This window comes from Schistocerca cancellata, chromosome 10, assembly GCF_023864275.1.
Source record: "Schistocerca cancellata isolate TAMUIC-IGC-003103 chromosome 10, iqSchCanc2.1, whole genome shotgun sequence".
In the NCBI taxonomy this organism is placed as follows: domain Eukaryota; kingdom Metazoa; phylum Arthropoda; class Insecta; order Orthoptera; family Acrididae; genus Schistocerca; species Schistocerca cancellata.
Genome location: NC_064635.1, coordinates 145883903 through 145901082, shown reverse-complemented (window position 1 = coordinate 145901082; position 17180 = coordinate 145883903). Strand labels below are relative to the sequence as shown.

At 45.7% G+C, this 17180-nt stretch overlaps 1 protein-coding gene across 4 annotated transcripts in view; it reads left to right on the top strand.

Annotated features, from left to right (window-relative positions):
- LOC126106401 (uncharacterized) overlaps positions 1-16714 on the top strand; it is a 294375-nt gene extending 277661 nt beyond the window's left edge. For all 4 annotated transcript variants that reach the window (XM_049912671.1, XM_049912669.1, XM_049912672.1 and 1 more), the window contains exons 10-11: positions 9006-9182; positions 16422-16714. In XM_049912671.1, coding sequence (XP_049768628.1) covers positions 9006-9182; positions 16422-16529 — 285 coding nt within the window. In that variant the 3' untranslated portion in view covers positions 16530-16714. The remainder of the gene's footprint in view (positions 1-9005; positions 9183-16421) is intronic.
- Positions 16715-17180: the final 466 nt, after the last annotated feature.

Sequence of the window (17180 nt, the reverse complement as noted above, 5' to 3'; positions counted from 1 at the left end):
AAACTGTTACTGATTTGAAACTTCCTGGCAGATTAAAACTGTGTGCTCGGCCGAGACTCGAACTAGGGACCTTTGCCTTTCGCGGGCAAAGGTCCAGAGTTCGAGTCTCGGTCGGGCACACAGTTTTAATCTGCCAGGAAGTTTCATATCAGCGCACACTCCGCTGCAGAGTGAAAATCTCATTCTGGAAACATCCCCCAGGCTGTGGCTAAGCCATGTCTCCGCAATATCCTTTCTTTCAAGGGTGCTAGTTCTGCAAGGTTCGCAGGAGAGCTTCTGTAAAGTTTGGAAGGTAGGAGACGAGGTACTGGCAGAAGTACAACTGTGAGTACCGGGCGTGAGTCGTGCTTCGGTAGCTCAGATGGTAGAGCACTTGCCAGCGAAAGGCAAAGGTCCTGAGTTCGAGTCTCGGTCGGGCACACAGTTTTAATCTGCCAGGAAGTTTCATATCAGCGCACACTCCGCTGCAGAGTGAAAATCTCATTCTGTTACTGATTTTTTTGACTGATGGGGCTGCTAAGTGCTATACCACCTACTGCACTCCTCTAAGCTCTCAACTCGATTTCTAAACTGAAGCATTCGTTTCAGAACTGCTACAAATTCGCCGGGCAATAGGCCGCGCCGCTCGAACTGTCAACGCAACTGGCACTGCCAAGAGCATCCTACGACTTCCACATCGCTGACAACGGGTTATACACAATGCTGGTGACTGCTTTGAAGGTCATCAAAACTTTGAAACACGTATCTATTTTGTACGAGCTGTACAGTTCCAACCCTCGTAACAAAGATTAATATGATTTTAGTCAACTGAAGGAGCGTCCAAGGAAAGGTCCCAGAATTAATATCGCTTACTGAAGGTTATAATGCATAGATAGTATTGTGAACAGAAAAATGGTTGAAACCAGATGTCAATGACAACGAAATCCTAACTTCAGATTGGAATGTTTATCGTAAGAATAGGTTAGTCGCCAATCTTGGCGGCGTGTTTATTGCAGTAAAAAAATTGATAAAATATAGCGAAGTTATCACGGATTTCGAATGTGAATTAACCTTGGTGAAATTGATTATCAAAGAACGGTCAAAAATGGTGATCGGATGCCTTTATAGATCACTTGGGTCAGGATCTGTAGTTGTAGAGCCATTTAGACAGAACTTGCAGAATATCGTTAGTAATTTTCCTGATGATGCCGTTGTAATGGGGGGTGACCTCAACTTGCTAGCTATAGGATTGGGAGTGCTATGCCATAAAAACCTGTGCCAGAGAGGCATTGTTCTGGATGTCTTGTCCGAAAATTATCTTGAGCAAATAGAGAACCATCTCGAGAAGGTAACGTCTTAGACCTCCTGGCAACAAACAGACCTGAATTTATCGAATCAGTTAACGTAGAGGAAGGTATCAGCGATCATAAGGCTGTGGCAGCATCTATGACGACGGGTCCTACAAGGAATGTTAAGAAACGTAGGAAGATATATTTGCTTAGAAAGGGTGACAGGATACAAACTTCAGAATATCTCAGCAGTCAGCATCAAACATTCGGTGACGAGGACGACGATATGGAGAACAAATGGAAAAAATTCAAAGGCATCGTTCAATATGCCCTAACAAGTATGTTCCGAGTAAGGTTTTAAGGGAAAAGATCCACCATGGTTTAATAGTCTTGTTACAAAAGCGCTACGTAAACAAAGAGCACTTCATTTCAAATTCAAGAGAAATAAGAACATAGCTGACAAACAAAAGCTGAACGAAGCGCAAAAGAACGTACGGACAGCAATGAGAGAAGCGTTAAATGATTTTGAAACCAAGACGTTGTCATCCGACCTGACAAGGGAACCTCCCCATCGCACCCCCCTCAGATTTAGTTATAAGTTGGCACAGTGGATAGGCCTTGAAAAACTGAACACAGATCAATCGAGAAAACAGGAAGAAGTTGTGTGGAACTATGAAAAAAATAAGCGAAATATACAAACGGAGTAGTCCAGGTGCAAGATAGGCAACATCTAGGACAGTGTGAGCTCAGGAGCGCCGTGGTCCCATGGTTAGCGTGTGGAGCTGTTGAACGAGATGTCCTTGGTTCAAGTCTTCCCTTGAGCGAAAAGTTTGATTTTTTTTATAATCTACTTCGCTCTTCAAAATTCCAGGATATGTTCAGATTTGCTTGGACATATGCAGGATTTCACGGTCTACACACGGAAAAATTTGAAAACGCTAAAAATATATGTTTTGACAGAACACAGGGAAAACTGTGCGACTGTGAAACTGTTGTATTCATTTGTTGCAGTTTATGTGACAAATTCTTATGTTTTGATCACTTTTTTCGGAGTGATTATCACATCCACAAGAAAACCCAAATCGGGCAAAGTAGAAGAATCTTTTCACCCATTCGCCAAGTGTACAAGTTAGGTGGGTCGACGACATATTCCTGTCATGTGACGCACATGCCGTCACCAGCATCCTGTAGAATATATCAGACGTGTTTTCCTGTGGAGGAATCGGTTGACCTATGACCTTGCGATCAAATGTTTTCGCTTCCCATTGGAGAGGCACGTCCTTTCGTCCACTAATCGTACGGCTTTGCGGAGCGGTCGCAAAAGACAGACACTAAACTCATTACAGTGAACGGAGACGTCAATGAACGAACGGACAGCTCATAACTTTGCGAAAATAAAAAAAGTAAAATTTTCGCTTAAGGGAAGATTTGAACCAAATACCTCCCGTTCCTCAGCTGCTCACGCTAACCTTGGGACCACGGCGCTCCTGAGTTCAGACTGTCGTCGATATTGCCTGTCTTCCGCATGGACTATTCAGTTTGTATATTTTGTTTATTTTTTCATAGTTCCACACAACTTATTCCTGTTTTCTCGATTGATCTGTGTTCAGTGTTTCAAGGCCTATCCACTGTGCCAACTTATAACTAAATCTGACGGGGGTGCGATGGGGAGGTTCCCTTGTGAGTAAAAACCCTGAGAGATTTTGGTCGTATGTAAAATCAGTAAGTGGGTCAAAATCATCTATTCATTCTCTCAGCGACCACACCGGGCACCGAAACGGAAGATAACAAAGAGAAAGTCGAAATACTCAAGTCGGTCTTCCGAAGTTGTTTCACCGCGGAAGATCGCAACGCTGTGACTCCTTTCAATCGTCGTGCGAACATCGAAATGGAAGATACTGAGATTACCGATCGCGGAACTGAAAAGCAGCTACAATCGCTTAGTAGTGGAAAGGCGTCAGGACCATATGAGATACCTATAAAATGCTATAAAGCTTATACGTAAGAACATGCTCCCCTCCTAGCAGTCATTTATCGTAGATCGCTTGAGCAACGAAAGGTACTCGTACCCAACGACTGGAAAAAAGCGCAGGTCATTCCTGTTTTTAAGAAAGGCCGTGAGATAGATCCACACAAATATAGACCTGTATCGTTGATGTCAATCTGTTGTAGAATTATGGAACATGTTTTGTGTTCAAGAATGATGACATTTTTGGAAAATGAACAGCTCCTCTATAAAAATCACCGCGGATACCTGCGGATACCTGCGAAACTCATCTCTCTCTGTTCCTCCATGAGATCCACAGCGCAGTGGACAACGGCGCTCAGGCTGATGTTGTGTTCCTTGATTTCAGTGAGGCATTTGACACCGTCCCGCATTGACGTTTAATGAAAAAAATACGAGATATCGGAGCAGACTTGCGATTGGATTCGAGACTTTCTTGGAGATAGAACTCAACACGTCGCACTTAACGAAACAAAATCGACAGATGTAAAGGTAATATCCGGAACATGACAGGGAACTGTGATAGGACCATTGATGTTTACAATTTATATAAATTATCTAGTAGTGTATTGATAATTTTTACTGATGGACCGTGTGACAGCAACTGAATAAAACACAATTTTAGTGCCATACGCGTTTCGCCTTTATTTTCTGCAAGGCATCATCAGTGGCCTGGAATATGTACATATGTTTGCTATTTAATTTACATTTTTTCACTGTACCTGTAGGTACAGTAGAAGGCACCGGGTTCTCTTCAAAGCTATCCGCAGATGATGCAGTTGTCTTTACCAAAGCAACAAAGCCAGAAGACAGTAAGAATTTGCAGAACGACCTCCAGATAACTGATGAATGGTGCAGGCTCTGGCAGTTGTCCCTGACCGTCAATAAATGTAACATATTGCGCACACATAGGAAAAGAAATCCACTTCTGTACAGCTACACTATTGATGATAAACAGGTGGAGACAGCGTCTGCCGTAAAATATCTAGGTGTAACTATCCAGAGCGACCGTAAATGGAATGACCATATAAAACAGTGGGAAAAGCATAAAGCAGACTCAGATTCATTGGAAGAGTCTTAAGGGAGGTAGGACGTTAAACGGGCCGACTTGGAGCAGGAGAGGCACCACAGGACATTTTGATTTCCATTGTCTATACTTTTACAAGTAAATTCATAAAACTTTGTCAGAATGACCAGGAAGGATTCAGGATTCACACTCGTAGCAGCGGAAGTTCAAAAACATAAAAAAAATTTTTATACATGTGAAATTTCATCATTTTTCACTTACTATTGGCTGCATTTGTTGTTATAGGTACACTTTTCTTCATAAGTAAGAGAGACTGTTCGATGAATTTTTCACAGCATACAAACCATACTTACAGGTGTCTGAAATTCTAGAATCTATTTAATTTATGAAAAAATGAATGAGCTGTTACGTTTTAAACTTTATGTTTAGAAAAAAAATCAAATTTTGTACTTAATTATCTCAATTTTTACCAGAGCTTTTAATACATTTGGAAAATTCTAGAGTTTCATACACCTGTAAGTATGTTTTGTATGCTGTGAAAAATTCATCAAAGAATCTCTGTTACTTGTGAAGAAAAATGTACCTATAGCAACAAATGCAGCCAACAGTAAGCGAAAAAATGATGAAATTTCACACGTAAAAAAATTTATTTTGTTTTGTTTTTGAACTTCCACTGCTATGAGTGTGAATCCCGAATCCTTCCTGGTCATGCTGACAAAGTTTTATGAATTTATTTGTAAAAGTATAGACAGTAGAAAATAAAATGTCCTGTGGTGCCTCTCCTGCTCCAAGTCGGCCCGTTTAACGTCCTAGCCCCCTTAAGGAAATGTAACACATCCACGAAAGAAGCGGCTTACAAGGCGCTTGTTCGCTCGATTCTTGAGTATTGTTCATCTATGTGGGATCCCTGTCAGGTAGGACTGATAGAGGAGATAGAGAAGATCCAGCGAAGAGCGGCGCGTTTCGTCACGGAATCGTTCAGCTGGCGAGAGAGCGTTACGGAGATGCTAAACATACTCCACTGGCAGACGTTACAGGAGAGGCGTTGTGAATGACGTAGAGATTTACTATTGAATTTCGGGACAGCACTTTCCTGGAGGAGTTGGACGACATATAACATCCCCCAAACAAACATCTCGCGTTTTGACCACGAGGAGAAAATTCGAGAAATTAGAGGCAACACAGAGGCTTACCAACAATCATTCTTCCCACTCATTATTCGCGAATGGAACCATTAGGTGGCTTGCGTATAACGATGTAGATGTAGAATGGCGTGGAACGACTGATTCTCGAAGGCACAGTGGATCAACACATCTATCTCTGGAGACAATTTCCACCCCCACATGCAATGTTGTTTTCCCTTGACACGATGGCACCTACCATCTACATCTACATACATACTCCGCAATCCACCATACGGTGCGCTGCGGAGGGTACCTCGTACCACAACTAGCATCTTCTCTCCCTCTTCCACTCCCAAACAGAACGAGGGAAAAATGACTGCCTATATGCCTCTGTACGAGATCTAATCTCTCTTATCTTATCTTTGTGGTCTTTCCGCGAAATATAAGTTGGCGGCAGTAAAATTGTACTGCAGTCAGCCTCAAGTGCTAGTTTTCTAAATTTCCTCAGTAGCGATTCACGAAAAGAACGCCTCTTTTCCGCCAGAGACCCCCGCCCGAGTTCCTGAAGCATTTCCGTAACACTCTCGTGATGATCAAACCTACCAGTAACAAATCTAGCAGCCGGACCTCTGAATTGCTTCTATGTCCTCCCTCAATCCGACCTGATAGGGATCCCAAACGCTCGAGGAGTACTCAAGAATAGGTCGTATTTATAAGCAGTCTCCTTTACAGATGAACCACATCTACCCAAAATTCTACCAATGAACCGAAGACGACTATCCGCCTTCCCTACAACTGCCATTACATGCTTGTCCCACTTCATATCGCTCTGCAATGTTACGCCCAAATATTTAATCGACGTGACTGTGTCAAGCGCTACACTACTAATGGAGTATTCAAACATTACAGGATTTTTTTCCTATTCATCTGCATTAATTTACATTTATCTATATTTAGAGTTAGCTGCCATTCTTTACACCAATCACAAATCCTGTGCAAGTCATCTTGTATCCTCCTACAGTCACTCAACGACGACACCTTCCCGTACACCACAGCATCATCAGCAAACAGCCGCACATTGCTATCCACCCTGTCCAAAAGATCATTTATGTAGATAGAAAACAACATCGGACCTACCACACTGCCAGCAGGAAAATGTAACACAGCTCGGAGCGTACCTGCGTGATTTGAAGAGGCCCAAGATTAGTTTACTATACTCCGCTGGCCACCAAACTTCATCGATATAAACCAAGCGAGAATCTGTGGGACCACGTCAATCGCGCCATGGACTCACAGCCAAAGAAATGTAAAGCAGCTGGCCGTGCCACTGCTGTCGGTACGGCCCCGCGTCCCTGTAGGCAGCTTCCAACAATCATTCTTCCCACGCGATCCGCACTGCAAGATGTGGTTATTCAGGAAAACTACTGGTTCAGCACGAGGGATGCCCAGAAAGTAATGCACTGCAGTTTTTTTTCTTCAGCAATTCTTTATTGAACATAATGAAAATTACACACACGAAAGAATGGCGTTTCATCTACACACCCTATTTTTGCACGTAATCTCCATCCCCGTTCTATGACCTTCCTCCAGCGCGAAACAAGGGCGTGTATGCCCTGTCGGTACCAATCCTTGTCCTCCTGGCGGAGCCAGTGCTTCACTGTGTGAATCGCGTCCTCGTCGTCCTCAAAATGTCTTCCACGAATGCGTCTGTACTCACGAATGACATCAGCTCGCTGCAACACGTCGGGTGTGAAAGCCGCGGGTGGTCTCCCCGACCGCTGCAAATGTGGAGCTCTGCCGAACCGCCTTCTGATGGCCTCACCCTCCGAGCCCAGCTACTAACTGTATTTCTGTCGACAGCAGATGCTCCGTAGACTTCGTACAAGCGTTGGTGAATATTCCCCACAGTTTCTTCCTCTGCAGTGACAAATTCAATGACGGCACGTTGCATCACCTACAGACGCCATTTTGAAACTGTCCTGCAGCTAAGCTATCTTTCGGAAGAGACGGAAACTTGGCGCGCTCACTCAGGAAACTTCAAATACACTACTGGCCATTAAAATTGCTTAACCAAGAAGAAATGTAGATGATAAACAGGTATTCATTGGACAAATATATTATAATAGAACTGATATGTCATTACATTTCCACGCGATTTGGGTGCATAGATCCTGAGGAATCAGTACCCAGAACAACCATCTCTGGCCGTAATAACGGCCTCGATACGCCTGGGCATTGAGTCAAACAGACCTTGGATGGCGTGTACAGGACAGCGGCCCATGAAGCTTCAACACGATACCACAGTTCATCGAGAGTAGTGACTGGCGTATTGTGACGATCCAGTTGCTCGGCCACCATTGACCAGACGTTTTCAATTGGTGAGAGATCTGGAGAATGTGCTGGCCAGGGCAGCAGTCGAACATTTTCTGTATCCAGAAAGGCCCGTACAGGACCTGCAACATGCGGTCGTGCATTACCCTGTTGAAATGTAGAGTTTCGCAGGTATCGAATGAAGGGTAGAGCCACGGGTCGTAACACATCTGAAATTTAACGTCCACTGTTCAAAGTGCCGTCAATGCGAACAAGAGGTGGCCGAGAGGTGTAACCAATGGCACCCCATACGATCACGCCGGGTGATACGCCAGTATGGCGATGACGAATACACGCTTTCAGTGTGCGTTCACCCCGATGTTACCAAACACGGATGCGACCATCATGATGATGTAAACAGAACCTGGATTCACCCGAAATAATGTTTTGCCATTCGTGCACCCAGGTTCGTCGTTGAGTACACCATCGCAGGCGCTCTTGTCTGTGATGCAGCGTCAAGAGTAACCGCAGCCATGTTGTCCGAGCTGATAGTCCATGCTGCTGCAAACGTCGTCAAACTGTTCGTGCAGATGGTTGTTGTGTTGAAAACGTCCCTATCTGTTACCTCGGGGATCGAGACATGGCTGCACGATCCGTTACAGCCATGCCGATAAGATGCCTGTCATCTCGACTGCTAGTGATACGAGGCCGTTGGGATCCAGCACGGCGTTCCGTACTTCCCTCCTGAACCCACCGATTCCATATTCTGCTAACAGTCATTGGATCTCGACCAACGCGAGCAGCAATGTCGCAATACGATAAACCGCAATCGCGACAGGCTACAATCCGACATTTATCAAAGTCGGAAACGTGATGGTACGCATTTCTCCTCCTTACACGAGGCATCACAGCAACGTTTCACCAGGCAACGCCGGTCAACTGCTGTTTGTGTATGAGAAATCAGTTGGAAACTTTCCTCATGTCAGCACGTTGTAGGTGTCGCCATCGGCGCCAGCCTTGTGTGAATGCTCTGAAAAGCTAATCATTTGCGTATTACAGCATCTTCTTCCTGTCGATTAAATTTCGAATCTGTAGTACGTCCTCTTCATGGTGTAGCAGTTTTAATGGCCAGTAGTGTAATACAGACGTAACATTTCGCATTCGAAACATTGTTTTCGACTGAGAAAAAAAATGCGGTACAATAGTTTATGGGCAACCCTCGTATTTGTACCTGTGGGAGGTGTGCTGTACACTGTTGACGGATGCTGCAGGTGCCGCCGGCGGAACTGGAGGAGATCCTTCGCAGCCATCCTGCCGTCGAGGAGGCGGCAGTTGTGGGCGTGCCTGACGAGAGGAGCGGCGAGGTGCCCCGGGCCTACGTGGTGCTCAAGAAGAAGGCCCAGCAGGTGGTCACGCCGCAGGACGTAGCCAAGTTTGTTGATGCCAAGGTAGGCCCCGCTGTCTTCAGTCTGGAGACTGCTCTGTACAGCTCTCCCCACTAGCGTGTCCCGTACACGGCTCTACATCTGTGCACGACTGCTGCCACTTACATCCAGTTCAAACTGCTCGCTGTTGTCAAGGTTTGGTCTGCCTCTACAATTTTTACCCCAGTAAAGTCTCCTCCAGGACCAAAATAAGTTGTTATCGCTGCCACCAGGCACAGATCAAGTATCGTTGGAGTTACAGGTGGTGTCTCCTCCCAAAATAAGTGTTGACGACCTCCCCTCTGCAGGGTCGTTTCGAGACCAGTTTTCGCAGAAGTGATATCTCATTTGGCGCCTCCACCCCCCTCCCAGACGTTAGTTGATTTCCTTTTCCCCCTGGTAGGCCCATGTCGTTCGTCGTTGTGAAGACAATAGTATTGTATTGTATGTTAACCGGGGACCTAGAAACGACGAAGAAGCTCCGTCCCCACCGCAGCCGCAGTGGCCCACAACCCCACGAAGACTACCGCAATCCACTTCACCCCTCTGCCGCCCCACGCCGAACCCTGGGTTATTGTGCGGTTCGGCCCCCGGTGGACACCCCCCCCCCCCCCCTCCAGGGAACGTCTCACACCAAACGAGTGTAACCCTATGTTTGCGTGGTAGAGTAATGGTGGTGTACGTGTACGTGGAGAATTGGTTTGTGCAGCAATCGCCGACATAGTGTAACTGTGGCGGAATAAGGGGAACCAACCCGCATTCGCCGAGGCATATGGAAAACCGCCTAAAAACCATCCACAAACTGGCCGGTTCACCGGACCTCGACCCAAATCCGCCGGGCGGATTCGTGCCGGGGACCAGGCGCTCCAGCCGGCCATGGTGGTCGAGCGGTCCTAGGCGCTTCAGTCCGGAACCGCGCGACTGCTACGGTCGCAGGTTCGAATCCTGCCTCGGGCATGTATGTGTGATGTCCTTAGGTTAGGTTGACGTTCCAAGTTCTAGGGGACTGTTGACCTCCGATGTTAAGTCCCATAGTGCTCAGAGCCACCGGGCTCTCCTTCCCGCCCGAAAACTCGTGCTTTAGACCGCACGGCCAACCGGGAGGGCAAGACTATAGTAACATTAACATCACAAAAGTACTGGACGAACGAATACGGCACAACACACTGTTATAAACAAAAACACTCTAGGAGACGGAATAAACACTGATTTCTGGAATCGTACGGATGCCATTGTCGGCGATGCTACCACATTGTCGGCGATGTAACCACACTGTTCGGATGTCATTGTCGACGATGCAGTGCGGAAGGAGAGCAGGAAGGCCCTTCGGCAGGCTAGGGAGCGAAATCTGTGTCAGTACACTGCTTGCTTATCAACAGTGAGCTCTGGTGAAACTTTATGTTGCTGTGAAGTGCAGTTGCAACTTATTCGCCTGAATGCCATGACGCTAATAATAATCTAGCACAATAAATGCATTTATATCTTAAAAATAAGTATCCTCTGAGCTAGTTCACGCTTTTCATAGGGAGGATCTGGATTTGGTTACTGATGACGGCACCAGCAGAAACGGAAATGTCACTCAAACAGCGTCGGAGGAAAATATTTGCACCGAGCAGTTAGCCAAACGAGATTAGTTATTTATTTATCCATAAAAATTATATAAATTCTGTTATCATAGATACAGGAGAGATCACCGACGTATCTGCGCTAGCAGAATAGAAATGCAGGAAACACAATTTATTGGACTCACCAAAACGAAACACTTACACAATCTCCAAAAGAACAACAGGTTCGATCCCAGCTGCGGATCGTCACCAATATAAAATAGCAAATAATAATAGAAAAGACCCGACTCTTCACGGGTAGAGATCACTATCAAACAAGTCTACAACGTTAAGATGTTCGTCGACTATACCAAGTTCATCTGCAAGAAAGCGACCAGCTAGGAGAGGCGTCTGGCCATGGCTGCCGGAGCGGCAACTTGTATACTTTCAAGCGGTGCGTCGAACTGCCCTTTTCCGGCAGTTCGCCACCCTGTAAACCCCGTTTGGCGGACGTATCTGCCGGAACTATTTCCGATCGCGTTCCTGGGCTAGCTGCGACCTCTGGTGAAGCTGTTCTGCAGGCTCTGTGAACGGGTAGCGGTCCCTGGCGGCCGTTGGTGGAGACCCGGTGTTGTGTTGTGGCCGCTGGTAAATATTTGTGTTGGCAACACAGACGACATTCCGGGTGATCAAAAAATCAGTATAAATTTGAAAACTGAATAAATCACGGAATAATGTAGATAGAGAGGTACAAATAGACACACATGCTTGGAATGACATGGGGTTTTATTAGAACCAAAAAATAGGAAAGTTCAAAAATGTCTGACAGACGGCGCTTCATCTCATCAGAATAGCAATAATTAGCATAACAAAGTAAGACAAAGCAAAGATGATGTTCTTTACAGGAAATGATCAGTATGTCCACCATCATTCCTCAATAATAGCTGTAGCTGAGGAATAATGTTGTGAACAGCACTGTAAAGCATGTCCGGAGTTATGGTGAGGCATTGGCGTCGGATGTTGTCTTTCAGCATTCCTAGAGGTGTCAGTCGATCACGATACACTTGCGACTTCAGGTACCCCCAAAGCCAATAATCGCACGGACTGAGGTCTGGGGATCTGGGAGGTGAAGCGTGACGAAAGTGGTGGCTGAGCACACGACGCGTGCAAGAGATCTTTCACGCGTGTAGCAATATGAGGTGGAGCGCCATCCTGCATAAACATCGTACATTCCAGCAGGTGTTTATCAGCCAGGCTGGGGATGATGCGATTCTGTAACATATCGGCGTACCTCTCACCTGTCATGGTAGCAGTTGTGAACTTTGTTTTTTTCGGTTCTAATAAAACCCCGTGTCATTCCAAGCATGTATGTCAATTTTTACCCCTCTATCTACATTATTCCGTGGTTTATTAAGTTTTCAAATTTATACTAACTTTTTGATCACCCTGTAGGTTTCCCTGGTGAATATACGCCCTGTGATGCAGGCATCCCGTGTTGGTTGGCTGTGAAGCGGGATGCCGATGCAGTAGGCGCTACGCCGTCTGAAGTGGGTGGCCACAGCAATCACAGTTTAAAAATAACACCTGACACGTTTGACGTTGACAAACACAACAGCTTTCCAGTAAACAAAGATCAGGAAACTAGCTGTGTCCGCGAGATAATTGCCAGTGTGTGGTTACGATCCCTACTGATTGCAGTACGAAACATTGTCTTAGTAACTTACATATGTATGACGGGCGTTCAAAAGAAAAGGTACTAAACAACACTGTGGGTATAATTGTAGCCTTTAGTCAAAAGTAATCAGAAGCCTACGCACAACTATGCCACTGTTACCCGAGCCAAAGGATTCCCTGTTCCCAGAATTCCAGTGGTTGTGACAGAAGCGAATCATCCACTGTGTCCTTCGATTCGTCTTCCAAGTTAAGGCGCTTCCCTTTGAGATGTGTTTTTTTTTTAGCTGACCAAGTCGCAGGGTGACATGTTTGGGCTGTAGGGTGGATACACAAGCTGCTCTCAATTTAACTTGGCCATTACTCTCTGTGTGACCTCGGAGACATGAGGAAGCGCATTGTCGTGGATCAGAATCACTCCCTCTGTGAGCAGCCCAGGTCGTTTGCTCTTGATGAACTTGTGTGGGCTGCTGAGTCTCAAAGTAAACGTTATTCTTAACGATTTTTTCCGTGCTCAGGGAATTCGATAAGAATCGGACCCAGGACGTTCGAAAAAGACGGTGGGCATCACCTCGCGTGCTGAGGGTACAGCTTTGCAATCAAAGAGTAAGTAAACGGACACTACATTCATGTCCTCAGATGTCTGACTCGCTACATTATGTCAAAGTGGCACATGCAAACTTCAACCAGTCTGGGTGGTACAATTCTTATATTTGAAATATGGGCCCCATTCAATTGGCATTTCAGCCACGGCATACCTTATCTTGCGTGTCTTTGGAGAATGTAGTATGTGCATGATGGGTTACAGGGGTCATATGCTCGCGTATGGTCCAGCACCAGGCGCTGGGATCATATGACAACGAAATGTGCATATTGCACTTTTGGCCAGGAGTTCCCTTCTGCGGAGTTCTGCCGGCTGGTGCAGAAATTTTTATTTGACACCACTTCGGCGACTTACGAATCGATGATGATGATGAAATGATGATGAGGGCAGCACACACACCCAATCCCGAGCAGAGAGTATCCCAAACTCGGCTGGTAATTTAATGTGGGTTCCAGTGATCGAAAGTCAGCAATGCGAACCACAATTCCACGAGCTGCTGACCCTATGGCAATGGATAATGCAATTTGACCACATCCTTTCTCACTGGAGCCTCCATCCACTGAATCATCATCATCATTCGTGACACGGGCTAATAAGATTGGATTGTGTAAAAATTGGGACTTTGTACGGGCACTGATCACCGCGCAGTTGAGCGTCCCACAAACCAAACATCATCATCATCCATCCACTGAAATGTCCATCCAGATCACGTACGCAGAACCGTGACTCGACTGAGAAGCCGATGCGGTGCCACTCCTACGCCTTGTTTTTGTTGACACAGGAGAAACTGCCACAGTCCTCAGTGCTCCATACGTTGTAACGCTGTGGATTCTTCGCTAGCTATAAACAAACCCATTTTGTGACTCGAGGTATGTGACGTGGCTGTAGGTTTGGTTCAAATGGCTCTGACCACTATGCGACTTAACTGCTGAGGTCATCAGTCGCCTAGAACTTAGAACTAATCAAACCTAACTAACCTAAGGACATCACACACATCCATGCCCGAGGCAGAATTCGACCCTGCGACCGTAGCGGTCGCTCGGTTCCAGACTGTAGCACCTAGAACCGCACGGCCACTCCGGCCGGTAAATCGGTAGATGTGACGTACATGTACAGACAAAGAAATGGTTACAATTTGAGAAAAATTTCATGAGTTATTCAAGAGTAAGGGCTTCACAAATTGAGCAAGTCAATAACGTGTTGTCCATCTCTGGCCTTAGATAAGCAGTTATTCAGCTTGGCATTGACTGGATCGCTTCCTGAGGGATATTGTGCCAAATTCTGTCAAACTGGTGCGTCAGATAGTTCTGCGCATACAGCCGCAAATGTTCTCAGCTGCGGAGATATCCGACGACCTTGCCGGTCAAGGTAGTGTTTTGCTAGCACGAAGACAAGAAGCAGAAATTCTCGTCATGTATGGACGGACACTATCGTGTTGAAATGAATCCCGGGATGGCTTGCCGCTGTGCTGTAAGGGTGTCGCGGATGGCAACTAAGTGGGTTCGATTCCCGGCGGGGTCAGGGATTTTCACCTGCCTCGAGATGACTGGGTGTTTGTGTTGTCCTTATCATTTCATCATCATCCAGGAAAGTGGCGAAATTGGACTGAGCAAAGGTTGGGAAATTGTACGGGCGCTGATAACCACGCAGTTGAGCGCCCCACAAACCAAACATCATCATCATCATCACTAAGTGGGTTGTGCTATGAAATGAAATGTCACTCCAAACCATCACTCATGCCTGGTTGTCGGGCCGCATCGCGGGCGACATACTTGTTTCTGGGGGCATCTCCAGACACATTTTTGCTGGTTATCGGGCCTCAGTTCGAAGTGGGACCCATTACCGAACACAGTTCTACTCCAGTCAACGAGATTCCAGGCCGAATGTTCGCGGCAGCACTGCAAACGGGCTTGTTGATGTTCAGACGTTGGTTCAAATGGCTCTGAGCACTATGGGACTTAACTTCTGAGGTCATCAGTCCCCTAGAACTTAGAACTACTTAAACCTAACTAACCTAAGGACAACACACACATCCATGCCTGAGGCAGGATTCGAACCTGCGACCGTAGCGGTCGCGTGGTTCCAGACTGTAGCGCCTAGAACCGCTCGGCCACCCCGGCCGGCTGTTCAGACGTCAATGGTAGTCAGTGGGAGCGGCATCGCGAGCTTAGCCACGTTTCAGTGTGCCGCCTTTTAATGATCCTTGTGGTCACTCAATTACCAGTTGCACGTCGGATCGATGATACTGACCGCCTCCTTCTCGATGCTCTCTGTTCGACCATGGTTCGCCCATTCCTGTCAACATCATCGAATAGTGACGTAGCTCCTATTCAATGTCGAGCGATGCACCGATTACTCCCCGGCTTCTTTGAGCCCAAAGACACATACTCTCTCAAATTCTTACAGGTACCTGCACGCAAGGCATAGTTACTGTCCAACTGAGTACATGCTATGAAATTCGCAAGGATTTCGTGTCCTGGTATCAACATATCCCCTGTTTACTATCCTCATCAGCTGTGTGCTGACACTGCAATGCTGCCAAAGTTTACAGTCTTACGTTTTCCGCTGATACCTGTAAGAATATCAATTTGTAGCTAATTTGCTTAACTCCTTTGTGCTGAGTTTTCTCTTTTTTATTTTCGTTGAGTGTATTTCCGCATTTTTCAAATGTGGAGGACGTTACTCCTATCTACATTGTGCAGTTGCTCTGAAATGGTGATTATCTGAATATCTACGATTGTAGTAGATTTTGATGTTTGTTGCTTGCTTCCTTCATGGTTTTAAAGGGTCAGCGGCGTACATAGACTCTCTCTCTCTCTCTCTCTCTCTCTCTCTCTCTCTCTCTCTCTCTCTCTCACACACACACACACACACACACACACACACACACACACACACACCCGAGCGCGCGCGCGCACACACACAAACACACATCCACACTCACTAACATTATCACTCTCACACATGCACACTCACTTACTCAGTTTCTCAGTAACATCCATACTCAGTCACATCCTCTCTCACTCACTCAGATTCTAACTCACACATTTACACACTCATATCTTTGGTCACTCGCTCATAACATACATCTTCACTTATTCATTCTCACTCTCTCTCTCTCTCTCTCTCTCTCTCTCTCTCTCTCTCTCTCTCTCTCACACACACACACACACACACACACACACACACACACACACACACACACACACACACACATCCATTTGTATACAAGTACATGTATAACTATAATCTTTATTTAATTGATCAGCAATGCAGTAAGAAATATAAGTGTAAAATGGTGGCTCAGTATAAGAGGGAATACGAAAATCCTAATCTGATCACCTTAAATAAAAAGTACGAGGTGCCGAATACTTTTTCTCAGCACAGACCCTAGGAATGAAAACAGCTCGCGTCTCAGTGCGATGTCTTTCGTTTGATTTTCAGGTCGCGGACTACAAGAAGCTAGCGGGTGGTGTGCATTTTATCGACGCCATACCGAAAAACCCATCTGGCAAGATCCTGCGGCGGGTGCTCAAGCAGCAGACGAGGTGATCACCAGCCCTACCAACACGCACCACCACCAGTATTTGAAGAAGCAGCTGCCGTGACGCCCACATTCTGTTGCTGTCATTTATGGTTGCTACGCAGGGAAACTGCAATATTTTTCTCTACTCCAGACTGTACACTTATCTATTTTTTGTAAATATGAAATAATAAACTCTAGTTCTCCTACGCAATTATTTAGTATCCTCATTTTACTAACTAAGGTACAATATCGTCACAATATCGCTTTTAAGAAACAATTGATTTCATGCATTAATGTTAAAAAAAGGATGCAGTCCAACTGCAGTTCACTTCGTGAAATGTTCAACTAAGATACAGCACTGTTTTGTCATAGAGCCCCAGGGAAGTGTGAATAGGATCACTGTTGTTCTCTTTATACATAAATTACTTGGCAGACAGACTGGGTAGTATTTTGAGGTTGTTTGTTGATGATGCTGTGGTGTATGGTAAGGTGTTGAAGATGATTGATTGTTGGATTATACAAGATGACTTGGACTAAATTGCTATTTGGTGTGATGAATAGCAGCTAGCTCTAAATGTAGAAGAACGTAAATTAATTCAGATGGGTAGGGAAAACAAACTCGTAATGTTCGAATAAAGCATTAGTAATGCCCTGCACGACATAGTCATGTCGTTTAA